The 17,172-nt window shown below is 54.6% G+C and overlaps 1 protein-coding gene across 4 annotated transcripts in view; it reads right to left on the minus strand.

The window, feature by feature from the left end:
- Positions 1-795: 795 nt before the first annotated feature.
- The window catches only part of Igdcc4 (immunoglobulin superfamily DCC subclass member 4), a 35,013-nt gene continuing 18,636 nt past the window's right edge, over positions 796-17,172 (minus strand). For 3 of the 4 annotated variants that reach the window (XM_060384887.1, XM_021649588.2, XM_060384888.1), the window contains exons 5-20: positions 16,198-16,338; positions 15,476-15,631; positions 14,337-14,750; positions 13,727-13,891; positions 13,135-13,272; positions 11,873-12,046; positions 10,538-10,774; positions 10,356-10,457; positions 7,898-8,081; positions 7,284-7,411; positions 6,996-7,166; positions 6,693-6,830; positions 5,373-5,478; positions 4,660-4,888; positions 4,003-4,146; positions 796-3,609 (exon numbers count right to left, since the gene is read on the minus strand). In XM_060384887.1, coding sequence (XP_060240870.1) covers positions 3,208-3,609; positions 4,003-4,146; positions 4,660-4,888; positions 5,373-5,478; positions 6,693-6,830; positions 6,996-7,166; positions 7,284-7,411; positions 7,898-8,081; positions 10,356-10,457; positions 10,538-10,774; positions 11,873-12,046; positions 13,135-13,272; positions 13,727-13,891; positions 14,337-14,750; positions 15,476-15,631; positions 16,198-16,338 — 3,029 coding nt within the window. In that variant the 3' untranslated portion in view covers positions 796-3,207. The remainder of the gene's footprint in view (positions 3,610-4,002; positions 4,147-4,659; positions 4,889-5,372; positions 5,479-6,692; positions 6,831-6,995; positions 7,167-7,283; positions 7,412-7,897; positions 8,082-10,355; positions 10,458-10,537; positions 10,775-11,872; positions 12,047-13,134; positions 13,273-13,726; positions 13,892-14,336; positions 14,751-15,475; positions 15,632-16,197; positions 16,339-17,172) is intronic. The other variant, XM_021649589.2, reaches the window with a different exon arrangement.

Here is a 17,172-nt window from a genome sequence, read left to right on the forward strand (position 1 = left end):
CTTCCAACCTCTTCCTGCACAGGCATGCATGTGGCACACATGTGGACATGTAGCCAAACAGTCATTACACACACTAGGCAAGTTCTCAACCTCACAATGACATTTGCACTCCCCTTTTCTTAACTTGAAGGTTTTTAATGTATGTGTCTGTGTGTGGGTGTGTCTGTGAGGGCTTTTGTGAGTGTTTATTTCCTAAGTGCCTACTGCGTGGGAAACCGCCTCAAGGTTTCTTCTTCTTCTTCTTCTTCTTCTTCTTCTTCTTCTTCTCCTTCTTCTTCAAGACAGGGTCTCTCGGTGTAGCCCTGGCTATCTTGGAACTCAATCTGTAAATCAGACTGGTCTTGAACTCAAAGATCTGCTTGTCTTTGCTTCCAGAGTGCTGGGATTAAGGGCGTATGCCACCACCACCCAGCTGATGCTTTAGTTGTTGTTTTGGTTCCCCCCTCGGGCCTGTGTTCTCTCAACTCTCAAATTTTACTGCTTCCCATGCTGGCAGGAAACAAATTCCCCGGGCCAGGAAGATGGAGGAAATTCTAGTCATTTGGCTCCATAAGGAACATATCTTGACACTGAGGGGTGGCTCAGTGGTTGCCAGTGTATACAGCTCTTGCAGGGAACCTGGCGTGGTCCTCAGTGCCCAGACTGGGTGGCTCACAGCTACTGCAAAGTCCAGTTCCAGTGGTTGTGAAGCAGTCTGGCCTCTGCGAGCACCCACGCATGTGGCGCACATAAACTTGTGCACGCACACACACACACACACACACACACCTTTAAAGAAAAGTTAAGAGAGCAACATATCTGGAAAATAGTTTATTAATTCATTATAGGGACAGATACATAATCAATGCCTTAGTGTAACACTAAAGAATATCATATTTGTAAGGAGAAAACATGACTCTGGAAAATACAATTAAATAATACAGCATAAGCTAAGTATGGGTAAATAAGCGAGCATGTAAGTATTGAGTACACTTGTCATGATTCAAGGAAAGGAAGATTTTTCAAAATGAGACTCAAAGGAACTTAAGGCATCCATGGCAAGCGACAAAGGGATTAATACCCTGTAAAAGGCCAATGACTCTTTTCTAATAAAACCTGCTGCTACAAAGAAACAAAGCTAACATCCCCCAGTTACTCACAAGCCAAATCATAGAGAATGCTAGTGAGTAACAGCTACTTTCTTATCAACTGTGAGTTATAGGCAGATACTAGATTTATTACTTATTTGCTTTTGAGAAACAATTTTCCACCCAAGCTAATGGGTTATAAATTGTCTCATTTGCGGCTATTTAATTTAAACCAGAACCTCAGTGCTTGTTAAACAAGAACATGAGACGTGACTGTGTGGTGGAACACGAAGGAGCCTACTGTTAACACGGCTGCTTCAGTCAAGGCAAGGGACAAATATAACCAGCAAAATAAAATGAGGCTTTCGACCTTCAGAGCAACGAAGAAACACACAGTGGTGCTGGCCGTGGCCACTCTGAATGCTATAGAAGTAGTTCAAGTGACAATCCTGTCTTTAACGAGCTATGAAACCAACGTTAATAATCTTTAGTGTTATCATAGGCTAGCTGAAGAGGGGAGGAGGAGGAGGAAATGTAGGTGAGGTGTCAAACGTGAGTGACACACGAGGGTAATAAACACAGATGCTTTCAGGGGCTGAGGAGGCTGTAACTCTGCTGAAAGACATTTTAAAAAACAGATAGACTGGCTATTTCTAATTTGGCCCAGAAGCCAGAGTTAACACTTGATGTGCTGGCGTTAAAATAAAAAGATGTGCAGTGAGACAGAAAAAAAAAAAAAAACCCATATTCTATACTCCTGGAGCATGGCTGAGGTGAGAATTCAAATAGATACCATTGCTTTCATGAGCCAGGAAATACAAGTCAGGATTGTCTCTATGTAGTAAGATGATTTCTGGATTTAATTTAAAGAGGAAGAAACCAAAATGAACCAGCCACCCTTTTCCTGTGCAAAGACCTCCCCTTCTAGCATCTTGGAGGAAACTCTTTGTCACCCTGAATCCAGTCAGGTTCAAGGCTTGAGGGTCAGGGAGCTGGGTCACTGTGGCTCCTGTAACCCCCTTCCCCTCCCTCCCTTCAGCTTGAGCCAGGACCGCAAGCCTGCCTGGCAAAAGCGCCCATTTCTCCATGCAGATGGGTGGCAGTCATGCTATTCAGCCTCTCTGTTTCCACTCCTGCCCCTTCTCAAGGCTTCCCTGGTGCAGCCTGGAGCCATCTCTTCCACAGGAAACCTTCTCATCTCAATACCAAGGATGCAGCAGCCAGGGCAGCCAGAAGGTCCTCTCCAGATCTACCTGGAGGGGGTCATCTGCCCAGCGAGGGGGGTTGGCAGGGGAGCCATGGGGACCCGGGGTCACACTGTGGTCTGAAGCAGACATGAGGTAGTCATGTTGTTAGGGAAGGGTGCATAGGTTGAACTCAGGGATGAGAAACGTGTGACACTAGGACAAGCACGGGAGACGGACAGAACGGGCAACAGCAGCGAGGAAACAAGAGGCGTCACAAGAAAGAGAAGGGCCCCAGGCTAAGGGAGCCAGATGACGTGAGACAGACCACTAGAACAATGAAGGGCACAGAAGAGGCGACAGGGAGAGAAAGAAGATTTCCCAAACCAGGCACTTCCCAAATTACAAAATTAGGTACCGAGTTGCTCAAAGGAGAGGGGAGGTGAGCTGGGCTCACCCAGCCATCCCAACCTCAGGAGGCCGGGGATGGGGGGGGGCGGTGACGGCCATGCTGCTGCAGACTGCCGAGTAGGCCTGTGGCGGAATGGCACTCCGCTCAGCCCAGCCGACAGCAGAGGGGCTGGGGCTGTCTTCGTAGACGCGGCACCGGGGACACTCTCAGAGTGTAATAAAGGCTGGGGGACAAGGCTATGGCTAACGGGCTGGCACCGATCACTAGTACACCATCATGCCATGGAGGGCCAGGTAGGCCGCAGTGACTGCTACAGAGGGTGAGGTTTCCCAGCCCAACCCCCTCCCCCACAGGTCCATCCCACAGAGCTGTGCCTCAAGTTCTTCCAGTAACCCACATGTGGTGCTGAGTACGGGGGAGTCAGTAACGTTCTCCCCCACCCCAGCCAAGGGATGCTAAGAGGCTCCACACGGCTCATTGGTGTCTCTAGTACACACACGTGTGGCCCTGCATGCCAAGTCCCTGGGCCGTATCAGCCTTTTGCTCAGGGGAGCTGAGCAGAGGAGACAGGGGCCCTGGGGAGGCTTGGGCTGACTGCTAGAGGGCACAGGGCTTTGGGCTGGCAGCTTTTCCCAGGGGCATCCTCTACCACCGTGCTGGGCTGGAGGTCTGGGCCAGAGCAGGGGGCACTGGCTGCCTCTGGCAAGCAGCTGAGCCTGTCTGGTCCCATGGCTGCCTGTTCGCACCCTTCTAGCTCCCTGCCTGGGCAGAGTGCTCCTTGAGACAGAGCCACATCGCCAGAGGTGGAAGGCAGGGGTTCCTCAGGATCCAGGTCGTGGACATGGAGGTCAGGGCATCCTTTGGATGCACTGAAGTCGGAGTGGACAATGACCTCGGCCTCCACCTGATTCCTGCATGCTGAGGGCGGCTTCTTTCTCCCGTTGCTCTGGCGGAGCGGAAAATAAAAGGCAAGGTGAGCGTTGCTGAAGACGGTCTTCAGAAAAATGACCAGCGCATGAGGGGTGCACACGAACACTGCCCCACCCAAGATGACACTCAGGACTGGCAGAGGCAGGACACACAGAATGCCACCCGTTTGCCCTCACTCAGGCTACCTAAAAGTGCCAGACACAGGACCTCCATGAAGAGCAGGAAGGCCTGACTGTATCTGACAGGTTAGGCCACCTTCAGATACTCTGCTGCAGGCCACTTAGGTCCAGGGAGAGAAGCAACTGTTCCCAAACTGGCCTTCCTGTCACCCATTCCCCTTTGGAAGCTGTCCCCAAAAAGGCCTAGGGGTCCTTCCCTCCTGCCTCCCCTCCCTCTCATGGACACCGACCTTTATGGCATCATACACGAGAGCTTGCAGCAACAGCGTCTGTCCAGTTCCGGCTGGAGGCAGCAGAGCACGGGTCAGAGGCGGCCTACCCTGGGGCAGTTCACAGCCTGCCCAGCTCGGCCCCCCTGGCTGAGCCCAGGAGATCTGCAGAGAAGGGAGAAGACACTAGGGACATGCAAGGCCCAGACCGGTGGACCCCTGTTATCTCAGACAGGTTCCACGATAAAGCCCCTCCCCTGGGCAGGGTGGGAACCGAGGCGTAGACAGTAAGGGCGGAGTCAACAACACTTGATGTGCAAACCCCGAAGTTCCACCCTAGCGGACTCTTCCTTACTGAAGAGGAAGAGGGAGAGATGGGAGGACGGATGGCCACTTCGTCAGGGTGTGCCACCATTGCAGCTCCCAAGGGATCTGGCCTATCGGCCTCACCTTATTCTGGGCCAGCCCTGTTTTGGTCACAGCCACACCCATCAGCCTCTTTTCCCCACACTAGATTAGCGAGGAGCAAATACAGCTCTGGGGCCCTCCCACGTGCTATGGACAGTTTCTCTAGCTGGCTCAGAGCCTGAGGTGCGTCTCACGTCAGAAGTTGTGCTCTGACGCCCCCTGGTGTTTGTCTTGGGAATGGGTCCACGCGAGCCTCTGCTCCAGCCTCACCTTTCTCTTGGAGTGGCCCCGGCAATCAGAACTACTGCCACCCATAAGGCTGTGGACTTCCGCCTTGTCTTCCACGTCCAAGGGCGGTGGAGACCAGTCCTGGGGGTGAGGGTGCACGAGGGACTCCAGCTCATGGGCAGCAGGGAGACTGGGGGGCCCGAGCCGAGCCCTGGAGTACAGTGCTGGGTTCCCAGGGGTGGTTGTGGAGGGCAGCCCCGGGAGGGCCTCCCTGAGAACAACAGGAGCAAAGCTATGGGTCAGACAAGAGTGGATTTGGTTTCCTGGTGTGTGCGTGCAACCAGAAAACCCAGAGTACAGTCTATCCAGCCTGACCCCTCAGATCCACCCTTCCTTGTATGGAGATGTGGGGCTTCTCCATGCAGGCTGCCGGAAGCCAGGAAGGAAGCTTACAGGTATCCCTAGGGGTCTGCTCTTGCTGAGACGGGGAGACCGGGGCTCCCCTAAGCTTACTCCACATTCTCATAACAACAGCACCCCAGCCCTTCACCTCAGAACCCTACTAAATTATCGACTTGTTTTTGTGCTTCTGAGGACAGCACATCCTCATCCAAGCTGGGCAAAGGTAGTGCTGAGCTCCGCCCCACCTCCGAGGCCTAACTTCAAAGGGCTCCGGAAGCAACAGGGGCCACACTCCTCTGTCCACTCTGCAGCCCTTTCTGGTAACCCTCCTAGTCCTGGGTTCCCGAGTTCACCTGCGGGAGCTTCGCCGTAGGCCGGCACACATGCAGGCCAGGAGGCAGAGAAGGCCCAGGCAGACGCCCACAATGATGCCTGTGACAGAGTGTACATCCAAGGAGTCTGGTGGGGAGGAGGACAGAGCAGTCAGGGACAGCAGGGCACAGCGCTCGGGCTTCTGCAGGAGACTGCCGGCCTCGGTCTCACCCTTCGGGATAGTTTTGTTTGTTTGTTCGCTGTTCTCTGAGACACAGTTTCTCTGTGTGTCCCTGGATATCCCGAACTCCCTCTGTAGACCAGGCTGGCCTCGAGCTCAGAGGCTTACCTGCTTCTGCCTCTTAAGTGCTGGGATCAGAGGTGTGCACCACCACACCTGGCTTGGAAGCTCACGTCCTTCTGACTGGAGTGTAGAAAGCCACAGGACCTCACTGGGCCTCACACCGATCCCACCATGGTCTCCCCTGCTGCACACCACTTGCCTCTCCCCACAAAACTTTACAGAATCAGCTTTTCAGTGAGGTATCTGTCCATCTGCCAACAAGGGCTTTTGTGGTGTATATTTGTATAACCTAGAAGGGCTCTAGATGTGGTGTGTACACGCACACACACAAACACACAGGTGTGACGTATGTATGATTTCATGTGAGGAGGTACATGAGTGCATGTATGTGTTGTGCCGGGGTCAGAGGTCCACATCAAGTGACTTCCTCAATCACCCTCAGCCCCAGAGATACTCTGTCTCTGCATTTGCAGCCCTGGGATTACAGCATAAGCAGCCACACAGCTTTTACACGGCTGGTGGGGATTTGAACTCAGGTCCCTGTGCTTGTGTGGCAGCATCTTACCAACTGAGCATCTCCTCAGTCCTATATGTGGTTAATGCCTCGTTGGCCCCATCTTCATATCATATGTGATTACATAGAAAATCATATATAATGATTTTCAGTAAGGGGCCCTGGTTCTTATTTTGTATCTTGATTGAACCCTATCCAGCCTACTGTTCACTGCCCCTTCACGGAACTCATGAGCTCACCAGCCAGTCCTCCAAGCCAAGCAAAATCCCCAAGAAACCATCTCTTTGATGTCCTCTGACCTTCACATGTGCACTGTGCCACACACACACACACACACACACACACACACACACACTCTATAAAATAATAAAGACCTCTCAAAGCTTTAACAGTCCCTCTACCAAGCTGTCACTGTCCCCATCCCACCCCTCTGAGTTCCAAAGTGAAGAAAATGCAGTTTCCAGAAGGCAGGGTCTTGAGAGGCAATCTAGGGGTCTTGGGGCCCCAGGTTGCCCCAAGGGCCTCCTTCCCCCTTCCTGGTACCTGAGAATGTCTCCTGGAGGGTGATCACATCCTGCAAACGGGAAAAGGGCCCAGGCCCCACCTCTGTGCGGGCCCCCATCTTGAAGAAGTAGCGAGTGTCACTTTCCAGGCCATGTACCTCTGCACTGAAGATGTTTCCTGTGGTGGGAAGCGGAGAGGGGGGCGGCGGGTGGAATGGAGTAGGCAGGGAGCCAAAGCAGCACCAGCAAGCCAACTGCACACCCAGATGGAAGCCCCAACGTTCTCATGGCTAAGCTGGTCTCCTGAGAGGGTGGAGAGGGAGGCAGGGGTGGGAATGCTTACCCTCCGTGGTGAGCAGCGTCCACTGGTGCTCAGGCTGGGTGTGGTTGTTGCTGTAGAGAATTAGATACTCCACGATCTCGCCGTTGGGCTCCGTCGGGGGACACCAGTGCAGCCGGACGGTGGATGGTGTCAGAGGGCTCAGGCGCAGGTCAGAGGGTGGGGTTGAAGGCCCTGCAGCGCAGAGGAGGGGTCGAAGAGTCAGAAGCACAGCCTCCTCCTCTTCCTCCTTCACTAGGCCCAGCAAACTGTGTGTGTGTGTGTGGGGGGGACGTGCAGGCGGATACTCACGGTCAGGCAGGGTGGAGCGCTCTACAACGGAGCCAAAGGGCCCGTCCATGTCCACACCGTGGGACTGTACCGCAAACTCATACTTGGTGAATGGCTTCAGCCCACCAATGAGGATGTCTTCTCCGGAGCTGGGGTTGGGGGAGGGACGAGCGAGCACCCTCAGACAGGCTTCAAGCCAGGGAGAAGCCCACATTAAGCCCCAGCCTCCACCGGCCCAGCCTGGAGGAGCTACTTCTTGGTGCCGCTAACCTCGCCTCCCCCACACAGCCAGGCAACCCATAGAGAGCTCGGATATATGCTACCCCATGTCTGATCTCCAAGGCGGACCCCCCCGCTCTTCCTGGAAGCCTTCCTGAATTAACCCAAGTTATTCTGCAGCAGGGTGTTTTCTCAGACCGGAGCTCCTCCGGCTACCTTCCGCATGCTGGGAGGGCAGGGTCCCCCACGGTGTCCTTAGGGGAAGGGGACCAGACAACTCTCCCTTCTTGTTGCTACACCCTGGTCAGCGGTGAGAGGAAAACATCTGTGGAGGTCCTGGGTGTGCCCCTGCCTCCGCTGAGCCCGGCAGTCTATCACGCCTGCTGCCCTCCCCCCTCCCCCCTCCCCGCTGATACCTGGTGTAGTAGGTGACCAGGGAGGCATTCCTGAGCCCCCAGGGGCCGAAGCGGACAGTGTAGTTGACGATCTTGACTGTGGTAAAGTCAGGCTTCTTCCACCGCAGCCAGATGGAGGTGGAGCTGTTTGACTCTGCGTGGACGTGGGCAGGAGGCAGAGGTGGTCCCCTCTGGATAGGCAGGTCTGGAAGGGAATCCAAGCGTGGGGAGGGGCAGACACTCAGTCTCTATAGGTTTCATTCCCCCCCCCACCGCGCAGTTGAGACTCACTATGTAGTAGCCCAGGCTGGCCTTTAAGCTCTCACCCTCCCACCCCTGCCTCTCCAGTGCCGCGGCGTGATACCACAACTGGCATTAGGCCTCCTACGGGACCTTATGACACTACCTGTGTCTTGAGGTTTGTTTTTTTCTTTCTTTCTTTCCGTTTATTTATTTAAAATATTTAAGTCTTAGCCACTGAGCCATCCCAGTCACATATGCATGTGTCGTGTGGAGGGAAGGGAGTGTACTGCTGTGTGCATGTGGGGGTCAGAGGGCAACTTGGGGGAGCCTGCAAACCAAACTCGGGTCATCTGGCTTGCAGCAGGCACCTTCACCTGCTGAACCACCTCACCAGCCCCCTCATGGGGATTCTTACGAGGTTAAATTAGTTAATACTTACAAAGCAGGTGGAAAACTTTCTGGTATACTGCGTACTATTTGTGACAAATGTTTATTGGATAGGCATACAGTAAACTCCAAGGGAGCAGATACTTTACTTGTGTTGTTCATCACTACATTTCTAGAACAGAGCAGGCAGGTGGTAGGTACTTAGTAAAATAATGGCTGAATGAGAAATGAACTAACCGGAAGCCAGGTTTCTTGGCTCCTTACTGAGTGTCAAGGTGGATCATCAAGGTGACAAAGCAGAGCCACAGCAGCACGGCACAGTGAAAAACCCTTGCTTGGGAGTCAGATCGCTTGGGCCTAGTTTGTCTAGGCTTTGTGTGCCCTTAGATGGGTCCCTTTGCTTCTTTGACGCTTGTGACACTGTAACAGGATGTTGTCACCTATAAAGTTCACTCTCAAAAACTGAAATTAGCTCCAGTGGTGGTGCCTGCCTTTAATCCCAGCACTCCAGAGGCTGAAGCAGGTAAATCTCCAAGTTTGAGGCCAGCCTGGTCTACAGAGCATGTTCCAAGACAGCTAGGACACACAGAGAAACCCTGTCTCTAAAAACAACAAAAAGAACTGTGAAATTCCTGGGCATAGTAGCACACAGCTTTAGTCCCAACTTTGGGGAGGCAGAGGCAGGTGGATCTCTGTGAGTTCAAGACCAGCCTGGTCTACAGAGCATGTTCCAGGACAGCCAGGGCTACACAGAGAAACCCTGTCTCTAAAAGGCACCTGTCACCAAGCCTGAAGACTTAAATTTGATCCCTAGGACCCACATGGTGGAAGAGAAACAGATTCCTCTCACCCCCGCAAGAGCACCCACCACATACGTGCACACAAAATAAATAAGATGTAATAAAAATTAAAAATAAATACTTTTTTTAAACTGAAGACTACATGCAGACAAACAAACAAACCTTAAAACCTCATGAGCAGAGGGTTGGGCAGAAGCTCCCCAGGAGATGGGGAGATGGCTCGGCGGTGAAGAGCACTTACCACTCTTTGAAAGAATCTGGGTTTGCTGGGCTGTGGTGGCCCACAAACTTGGGAGGCTGAGGCAGGTGGATCTCTGTGAGCTCCAGGCCAGCCTGGTCTACACAGTGAGTTCCAGGACAGCCAAGACTACACAGAGAAACCCTGTCTCAAAAAAAAAACAAATCAAACCAAAAGTGACCCCCCCAAAATCTGGGTTGGTTTCCCAGCACTCACATGACAGCTCCCAACTGACTATAACTCTGGTCCCAGCAGATTTGGAGCCCTTTTTAGGCCCCAAGGGACACCAAGATCAGATGTGGAGCACAGACAGACACACACGCAGGCAAAACACCCCAACACATAAAATTATTATTATTATTTTTTTAGGTAAACCAAAAAGATATTCTCCCTGCTTAAGAATTATGGGATAAACTGGGCGCAGTGGTGCAGGCCTGTAATCCCAGCACTCTGGGAGGTAGAGGCAGGCGGATCTCTGTGAGTCCGAGGCCAGCCTGATCTACAAAGCGAGTCCAGGACAGCCGTGGCTACACAGAGAAACCCTGTCTTGAAAAACAGAAAACAAAACAACAAACAACAACAACAAAAGAATCGTGGGATAATCTGGTGGATGTTGTGGGATTGGTGGATGTGATTTTAAAGAGCGTCTAAAGGTTAAAATTGGAGCCAGACACGACTCATCAAACATGTGTGTTTCTCTTCCTCAGCCTGAGAATGAGGGGCACCAGGGCTCCTGCCCAGGAGGATGGGCTGGGTGGCCTGCCGGCTGGTAAGGACAAAGCCAAGGAGGCTCTGAGACCCCTCCCCTCACCTGGCGTGGGCGCCTTCTCCGTCTTGCCCTTCCACACAGCAGCGTAGCCGTCCTCGTGCTTGTTGAAAGCTACGAGCTTCACTTCGTACAGCCTGCCAGGGACTGGGGAAGGCACGAGGGTCACTCTCTCTGCACCCAGCTTGCCCGGAGCACAAGACCCTCCCGAGCCCTGGCCGGCTCACCTAGCTGGGTCAGCTCATACTGCTTCACCTTCTTCTTGAGCCTTACGGGCCCCACGTCCCAAGCCTGGTCTCCACGGCCCCCCGGAGGGCGCTCACTGTCTGCCTCCTCTTCCGTCCCCACCTCACGCCAGTAGAGTTTGTATCCAGAGATCTGGGTGGGGTGAGGGGGCGGCTGCCATGACACCACCAGGGACTCCATCTTTGCCCTCACCTTCAGTTCTGCAGGGGCAAAGAGGACTGGGGGCACGGGAAGATGATGGGGACAAGGGAAGAGGGAGGTCAGGGAGGAGGAGCAAGGCACAGCGAGTTGTGCCTGGGCTTTCTCTACTGCTCCACTCTGCCGCCACCTGGTGGGCTTGAGCACTGCATGTTAACTGCGCAGGAGCGTCTGCGGGGCGTGCACAAGAGGCCCACGCAGGTCTCTTGAAGCAGTAAATCAGGCCATGAAGGGAAGTCTGAGCCCATCAGCCTGAGAAGCACTACTTGGAGCCCAAGAATAGAGGGCTGGCTATAAAAAGTTTTAAAGCATGTATTTATTTATCTATCTATTTATTTATTTGTTTGTGTGCATGCATATGGCAGCCAGAGGACAAGAGGTGGATTCATTTCTTTCCTTCCACCATATAAATTCTGGGGAGACTATGGGAGTCTGATCTCCTAGAAAAAGGAGCAAGCCCCTTTACTAACTTGGGCCATGTTGGCAGCCCTTGTATATATTTTTCCTCCATTCTTATAATTCTACAATCCAGGTCCTTTTAAAGCTATTGTCTGCATCTTACAGAGAGAAACTGAGCTCAGAAAGTCAGCTAACCTGCCCAGTGTCTGAGCGTGGTAACCAGCTTTGTGGGCATTTAGTCACTCTTGGGCCTCCTGGCAAAGCCAGCTGCTGTTTAATGAGTTCCTTCCTTTCTTTGAAACGGAGCTTCATGCATCTCACGCTGCTCCCAAATTCACTACGCAGGTGAGGCCGCCCTTGAACTTCTGATCCTTGTGCTGAGACCACAGGCTTGGGCCACCCTGCTGGGTCTGTGCAGCGCTGGGGATCAAACCTAGGGCTTTGTGTGTGCTAGGCAAGCACGCAAGCAAATGAGCATATTCTCAAGGCAAGGAGCTCCCATCCTGTGCCAGCTGCTCTGTGTGACACACTATGAACCCTGCCGCCACCCTGGGTGGCAATGAAGCTTTAGGGATATGAGGGGCTGTCAGGGTCACAGAAGAACGGGGACACATTTGAGCCCAGCCCTCCACTTCCACGCCCAGGCCTCCCTGATGTATCCAGTTTGGGGGCACTGAGCACCTGTACCCACCGCCCAGGCTGCCCCTGTAGCTCCGTACCGTGGCTCTGGTTGTGTGCGCCAGGTGTTCTGTGCTGCACCCACTGGGAAGGCGCTCCATAGCCGGCCCCCGTGCCAGCTGAAATCCGGACTCGGTACACCTTGTTTGGCTGAAGTGAGTTTAACGTAAATTGTGTCTCATTTCCAGGCACCTCAGTAGAGAAAACTTGATCTTCTGGGACAAAAAGGACAGGCTGCTGGGTGTCCTTTATTGGGGACCATGATCTCTAAATTTACCACCCTGACTCTTCCACTTCAGGCCCCATAGGTCCTCTAGGCACTGAGCCCTCAGCATGGAGGCAGGCCCATGCCTCCAGGGTGACCCTGGGACCTCTGCCTCCAGCTGCTGAAGCCCCCTGGCCTTGGTTCAACATGGAAAAACCAAAGAATGACCTTCTCTTCCCCTGTGCACTGCCAACAACAGCCAGGACTCGCTCCTTGTGAGGCCTGAGGACCAGCTTAGGGCACCCAACAGCACCTGGTGTCAGGAGGCCTGGCTGCTGCCTTGGATCAGCCTCCTGCCTCTCTCTCTCTCGCTTTGCCTTGACCCTAGCCACTCCACTCCCCCACCACTCTCCATTCCTTCAGAACCACATTACCCCCCCCCAGACCAGCACCCTCTCCCCAGCAGGACGAGCCCCTGCCTCACGTGCCCTCTAACCTCCCACCTCCTCCCTGGTGTTTAAACCAGAAGGGTTCTAAGGCTCAACTAGGTGAACTGCTTGCTTCACAGAAAGGAAACTGAGTCAGAGGCTCCACTCATACACATGGCACCTCCTGACCTGTGCTCAAACTACTGGTCCCCTATGTCTTCCCCTTTCCTCTACTGCCTCCCAAAACTGTGTGTGTGTCCCAACACTGAGTGTGAGTGTTCATATGTGTGCAGGTACATGTGTGTGCACATACATGTAGAGGTCAGATGACAAACGACTCTGCTGCCATTTCTCTGGAATGGTCCACCTTCTCTTTTGTGACAGGGGCTCTCACTGGCCCAGAACTTAACATTTAGTCCAGTGAGCTCGGGGGGGGGGTCCTCTGTCTCCATCTCCCCTGCACTGGGATTAAGGCAGGCACCACCGCCATGCCAGGCTTATTGAATTCAGGTCCTTGGGCTTGCACGAGTGCTTTACACACTGAGCTATCTCTCTAATCTCCCGTTGCTCTCTTACATGTGTCCCACCTGGGCCCCACTCCCACAGACTCCCCCATCTGGTGGGAACCCCACACACACCGGCGACTCCACACTGCCCCCGTCCCACTCACCTTCCTTTCCCAAACCGTACTCTATCCTGTACTTCACCACCTGTCCGTTGCTCAGGCTGGAGGGCAGGGGCAGCCACGCCACCCTGATGTCTGAGGGGTTGGGGCTGGACAAGGTAAGCTGGGGTGCCGAACTGGGGACTGAAACAGAAGAACATTGGCATGAGCTCCGCGCCACCGGTGGGGAAGAGACTTGCCCAGGTCACACAGCAAGTCAGAGTTGGGCCCAGGATCTGAGGGAGGAGAGGGGCCTCTCAGGGGAGCCCCAAGCTAGAGGATGAGGAGACATCCTTCCTACCCCAAGGCTGGTGGACAGTGTGGCCCAGGAGTGTTTATAGCCAATGGGTGTCAGGGCTGCATGATATGGGGACTCACAAGAGCTGGACTCTAGTCCCAGCTGTCCTACTGACCTTGGGCAAGTCACTTTCATTTTCTGAGCCTCAGCTTCCCCATTTTGCACTGGGAAGAAGAACCTCTGCCCGATCCTTTACAGGGCATGACAGAGGCACAAGGCAGGGGCGAGGGCCTTGAGGTACACTGTCCCAGGGTGAGAGTGTCTCTGGGCCCCAGGCCCCTGCAGGCTCAGAGGCCCTACCGTCATCCAGTGTATGCACCAGGGCGGGGCTGGAGGTCCGGCTGGCCCCTAGCTGGGAGTAGGCCACCACGTAGAATTCATAATCCGTGTTGGGTTCCAGGTCCCGAACCTGTAGCTCGGTGGTGTCATTGTTTACTGCGAACTGGTACTCCACGTTGTCCACTCCTGAGGAGGTGGCACAGGGGACAAAGGTCACAGCCCACTCCGTGTCTAACCGGCAGGACTCAGTCTGGAGACCTTACTGGCCTATGTATAGCTAAACTGCCGCTGACGATCTAGGGTGGCGGCTATGAATGCCCCTGTCATCTAATCTACCCGCTGTATTAACTCCAGGAAAGGTCGGGAAGTTCCCCGTGCTGAACTGAGGGAGGCCCATGGCTGTTAGTTAGCTGGGGTGAAAGATGATGGCTCCATTGGCCCCGTAAGGAGAAGCATCCTCTCGGGGAAGGGGTGTGCGCACACTCTGAACCCTGCCGCTAGCCCGAAGGCCACCGCCTCGCTGGACTCTTCCCATCGCTCCCACCACCTGCAGGAGTCACCACTAGGCAGCCTTCCGTCGTTCAACCCGCGCCTGCCCTGCTCGGGGTCCCTCGGTCGCTAGCAGACATACCCCTTGCCTTTTGGTAGTGAAGGGAGAAGCCAATGATCTGCTCGCTGTGCAGCTCAGGCCGCTCCCAGGCCACCAGCACAGCGGAGCTGCTCAGCGGCGTGGCCGTGACCCGCGTGGGGGCGCTGGGCAGGCCCTCGCGCACCACCACCGCCAGGGGCGCAGCGGCGCACGCGGTTCCCGCGCTGTTCTCCGCCACGCACTGGTAGAAGCCGGCGTCCTGCAGGCCGATCTGAGTGATGACCAAGCTGCCGCCGCCACCCTGCACCTTGACGCGCCCGTTGGGTCGCAACGGGGCCCCGTCGTGCAGCCAGCGCAGCGCGGGCCGTGGCTCCCCGGACGCGCGGCACACGAAGCGCGCGGTGCTGGCCCGGGTCCGCGACAGCGCCTCGGGCGCCTGCGAGATGGCGGGGGCCGCTGTGGGCAAGAGAGAGACGCCGACAAGACGGTCGGTTCCTCCCAACGAGGTCCTCTCCCCTCGTCACCCGGGCCCAGTTCGCGTCCACCTGCCTGCCTCCTCGTCCCGCCCATTCCCGGCTCCTCCTCCTCCTCCAGCGCCCGCCCGGCAGATTTCCAGCTCTCACTTTACTGTCTCCTCCCCAGTGCCTCCTGTCCGCAGCAGCAGTTACTCCAGCCCTCAGCGAGCCCGGCCCCCTCTGTTGCGTAGAGACAAGGTCTTTTGTAGCCTACACTGGCCTTGAATTTCCGATCTGCCTAACTGAGCATCACTCCAGCTGTCCTTTTTTTTTTTTTTTTTTTTTTTTGGTTGATTGTTGTTTATTAAGTTTGTGTTGAGATTTGCTTTTCACTCTCTAGCTGGCCTCAACTCTTCTGCTGGGGCTGGCATCGAACTCACACTCCTGACACAGCTTTCCAAGCGCTGCCACCCCTCAGACCATTCCCCTGTCCCTCCCATAACCGCATCCCGCTCTGCTCGCCCACCCTCTCACCCCCATCACCCAAGGCAAGCCTTACACACCCGCCTCTGCTCCACTCCTTCCTCCCCTTCCAGTGCTCCAGTGATCACCATTAGTCAATAAAGGCTCGTCGCAGGCCGACCCCCTCCACGTTTCACCTTCTAGGACTGCCCTCATCCCTCTACCGCCCACCGGTCCCTGGCGCCCCACAGCTCCAGCCCTCACCCAGCACCCGGAGCTCAGCGGCAGCAGTGGCGAAGTCGCGGGTGCGAGGCTTGTTGGCCCGGCAGACGTAGATACCAGAGTGCCGGGGCTGCGCGCTGGCGATGAGTAGATTGGTCCGGCCCAGAACGATGACATCTGTGGAGATAGGCTTCCCATCTGGAGACAGAAAAGGAGCAGGCTGCTGCGACTGTCCCGAGGATCCCACCACACACACACACACACACACATACCACAGCAAAATAGCACCACAGCCGCTGGCTTGAATCCTAGTTCCTACTGGTAACTCTATCTAGTTCCTAGCCTGGTAACTCTGCTCCCTATGTGGAAAGGCAGATGGGAAGTGGTTAGACAATGGTTACAAGGCCTCTGGTGGGCAGGCCAGACATTTAATCTCTCTTTCTCCGGTTTTTCAAGACAGAGTTTCTCTGTCGAGCCCTGGCTGTCCTGAAACTTGCTCTGTAAACCAGGCTGGGCTGGAACTCACAGATTCTGCCTCTGCCTCTCCAGGGCTGAGATTAAAGACAAGCACCACCACCACCAGGCTTTAACACAACCTTCTTTAGACTTTATTATCGCGTTATTGTGTGTACATGCTCGCATGTGCTTATGGAGGTCAGAAGACAACCTTGTGGAGTCAGTTCTCTCCTCTCTTGAGTTGGAGCCTGTGAGATACTGTACCATCCTGCCCATTCCCAGCCCCACTCTCCTCTTTCTGCACTCACCCTGTCGGACCCAGGACACAAAAGGTGTGGGGTCAGCAGAGGCCACGCACTCCATCACGACACTCTGTCCGGACACCACCGTGGTATTCTCTGGAGCTGCCACAATGACCACATCCTGGGCCCTGGTGCCCTCCAAGGACCCTGCAGAGAAGAGAGGAGGACGGGGTCCGCCTGCTACCTGCTGCTGAGACAGGGTCGCTGGGACACTGTGGTTCCTTCTGTCAGGAGAGGAAAGCAGCTGCCAAGCCCAGCAGAGCTGTCTGCATCTTAGAGCTCTCTCTCTTAGAGTCAGAAAAATGCTCTCCGACACAAATGAATCTCCCAAATTACTGAACCTCCTCCCATACTTCCCTCCCAAATCTGGCCCAACATCTGCCTTGGACTCAGCATCCAGTTCTAGATCTAACACTGCCTATAAGATGTAAGTGAGTTAGGCAGATCTCTTCTCAAAGTGCCTTGGGGTTCTACGTGTAAAACCAAGAGGTGGGCTCCCACTCTCAGCCAGGAAGCTTCCCGTTGCGTTTCTTGTCCGATAAACCCTCTCCCTGCGGCAGAATGGTGAACACCTTGTTTGTTCGGTAGGGGGAGGCAGAGATCCAGTGCCTGAGAGAGCCGCAGCCCAGAGAAGCTCAGGGACAGAGGATGAAACCAGCCAGGGGAGGGCATGGTTCAGCTGAGTGCGACCTTGGGGGAGAGCAGCAGCTGAGTACCAAACACTTTCCATTCCTGGCTCAGGGTCAGACAGATGGTGAGGAGAGTCAGGATTCAAAACAGGTCTTCCTGACCCGCAAAACAGCGCCCTTCTTACTACCTTATCCTGGCAGGAGCTTTTCAAAGAAAGGCAGGAAAGGACTTCTAAAACAGCCCACCAGCTAAAGATGCTTGCCACCAGGCCTGATGACGTAAGTCAGGAACCCACTCAGTGGACGGAGACCACAGACTTTCACAAACCATTCTCTGCTCACGAGTGCCCTG

Source organism: Meriones unguiculatus, chromosome 6, assembly GCF_030254825.1.
Source record: "Meriones unguiculatus strain TT.TT164.6M chromosome 6, Bangor_MerUng_6.1, whole genome shotgun sequence".
Lineage (NCBI taxonomy): Eukaryota > Metazoa > Chordata > Mammalia > Rodentia > Muridae > Meriones > Meriones unguiculatus.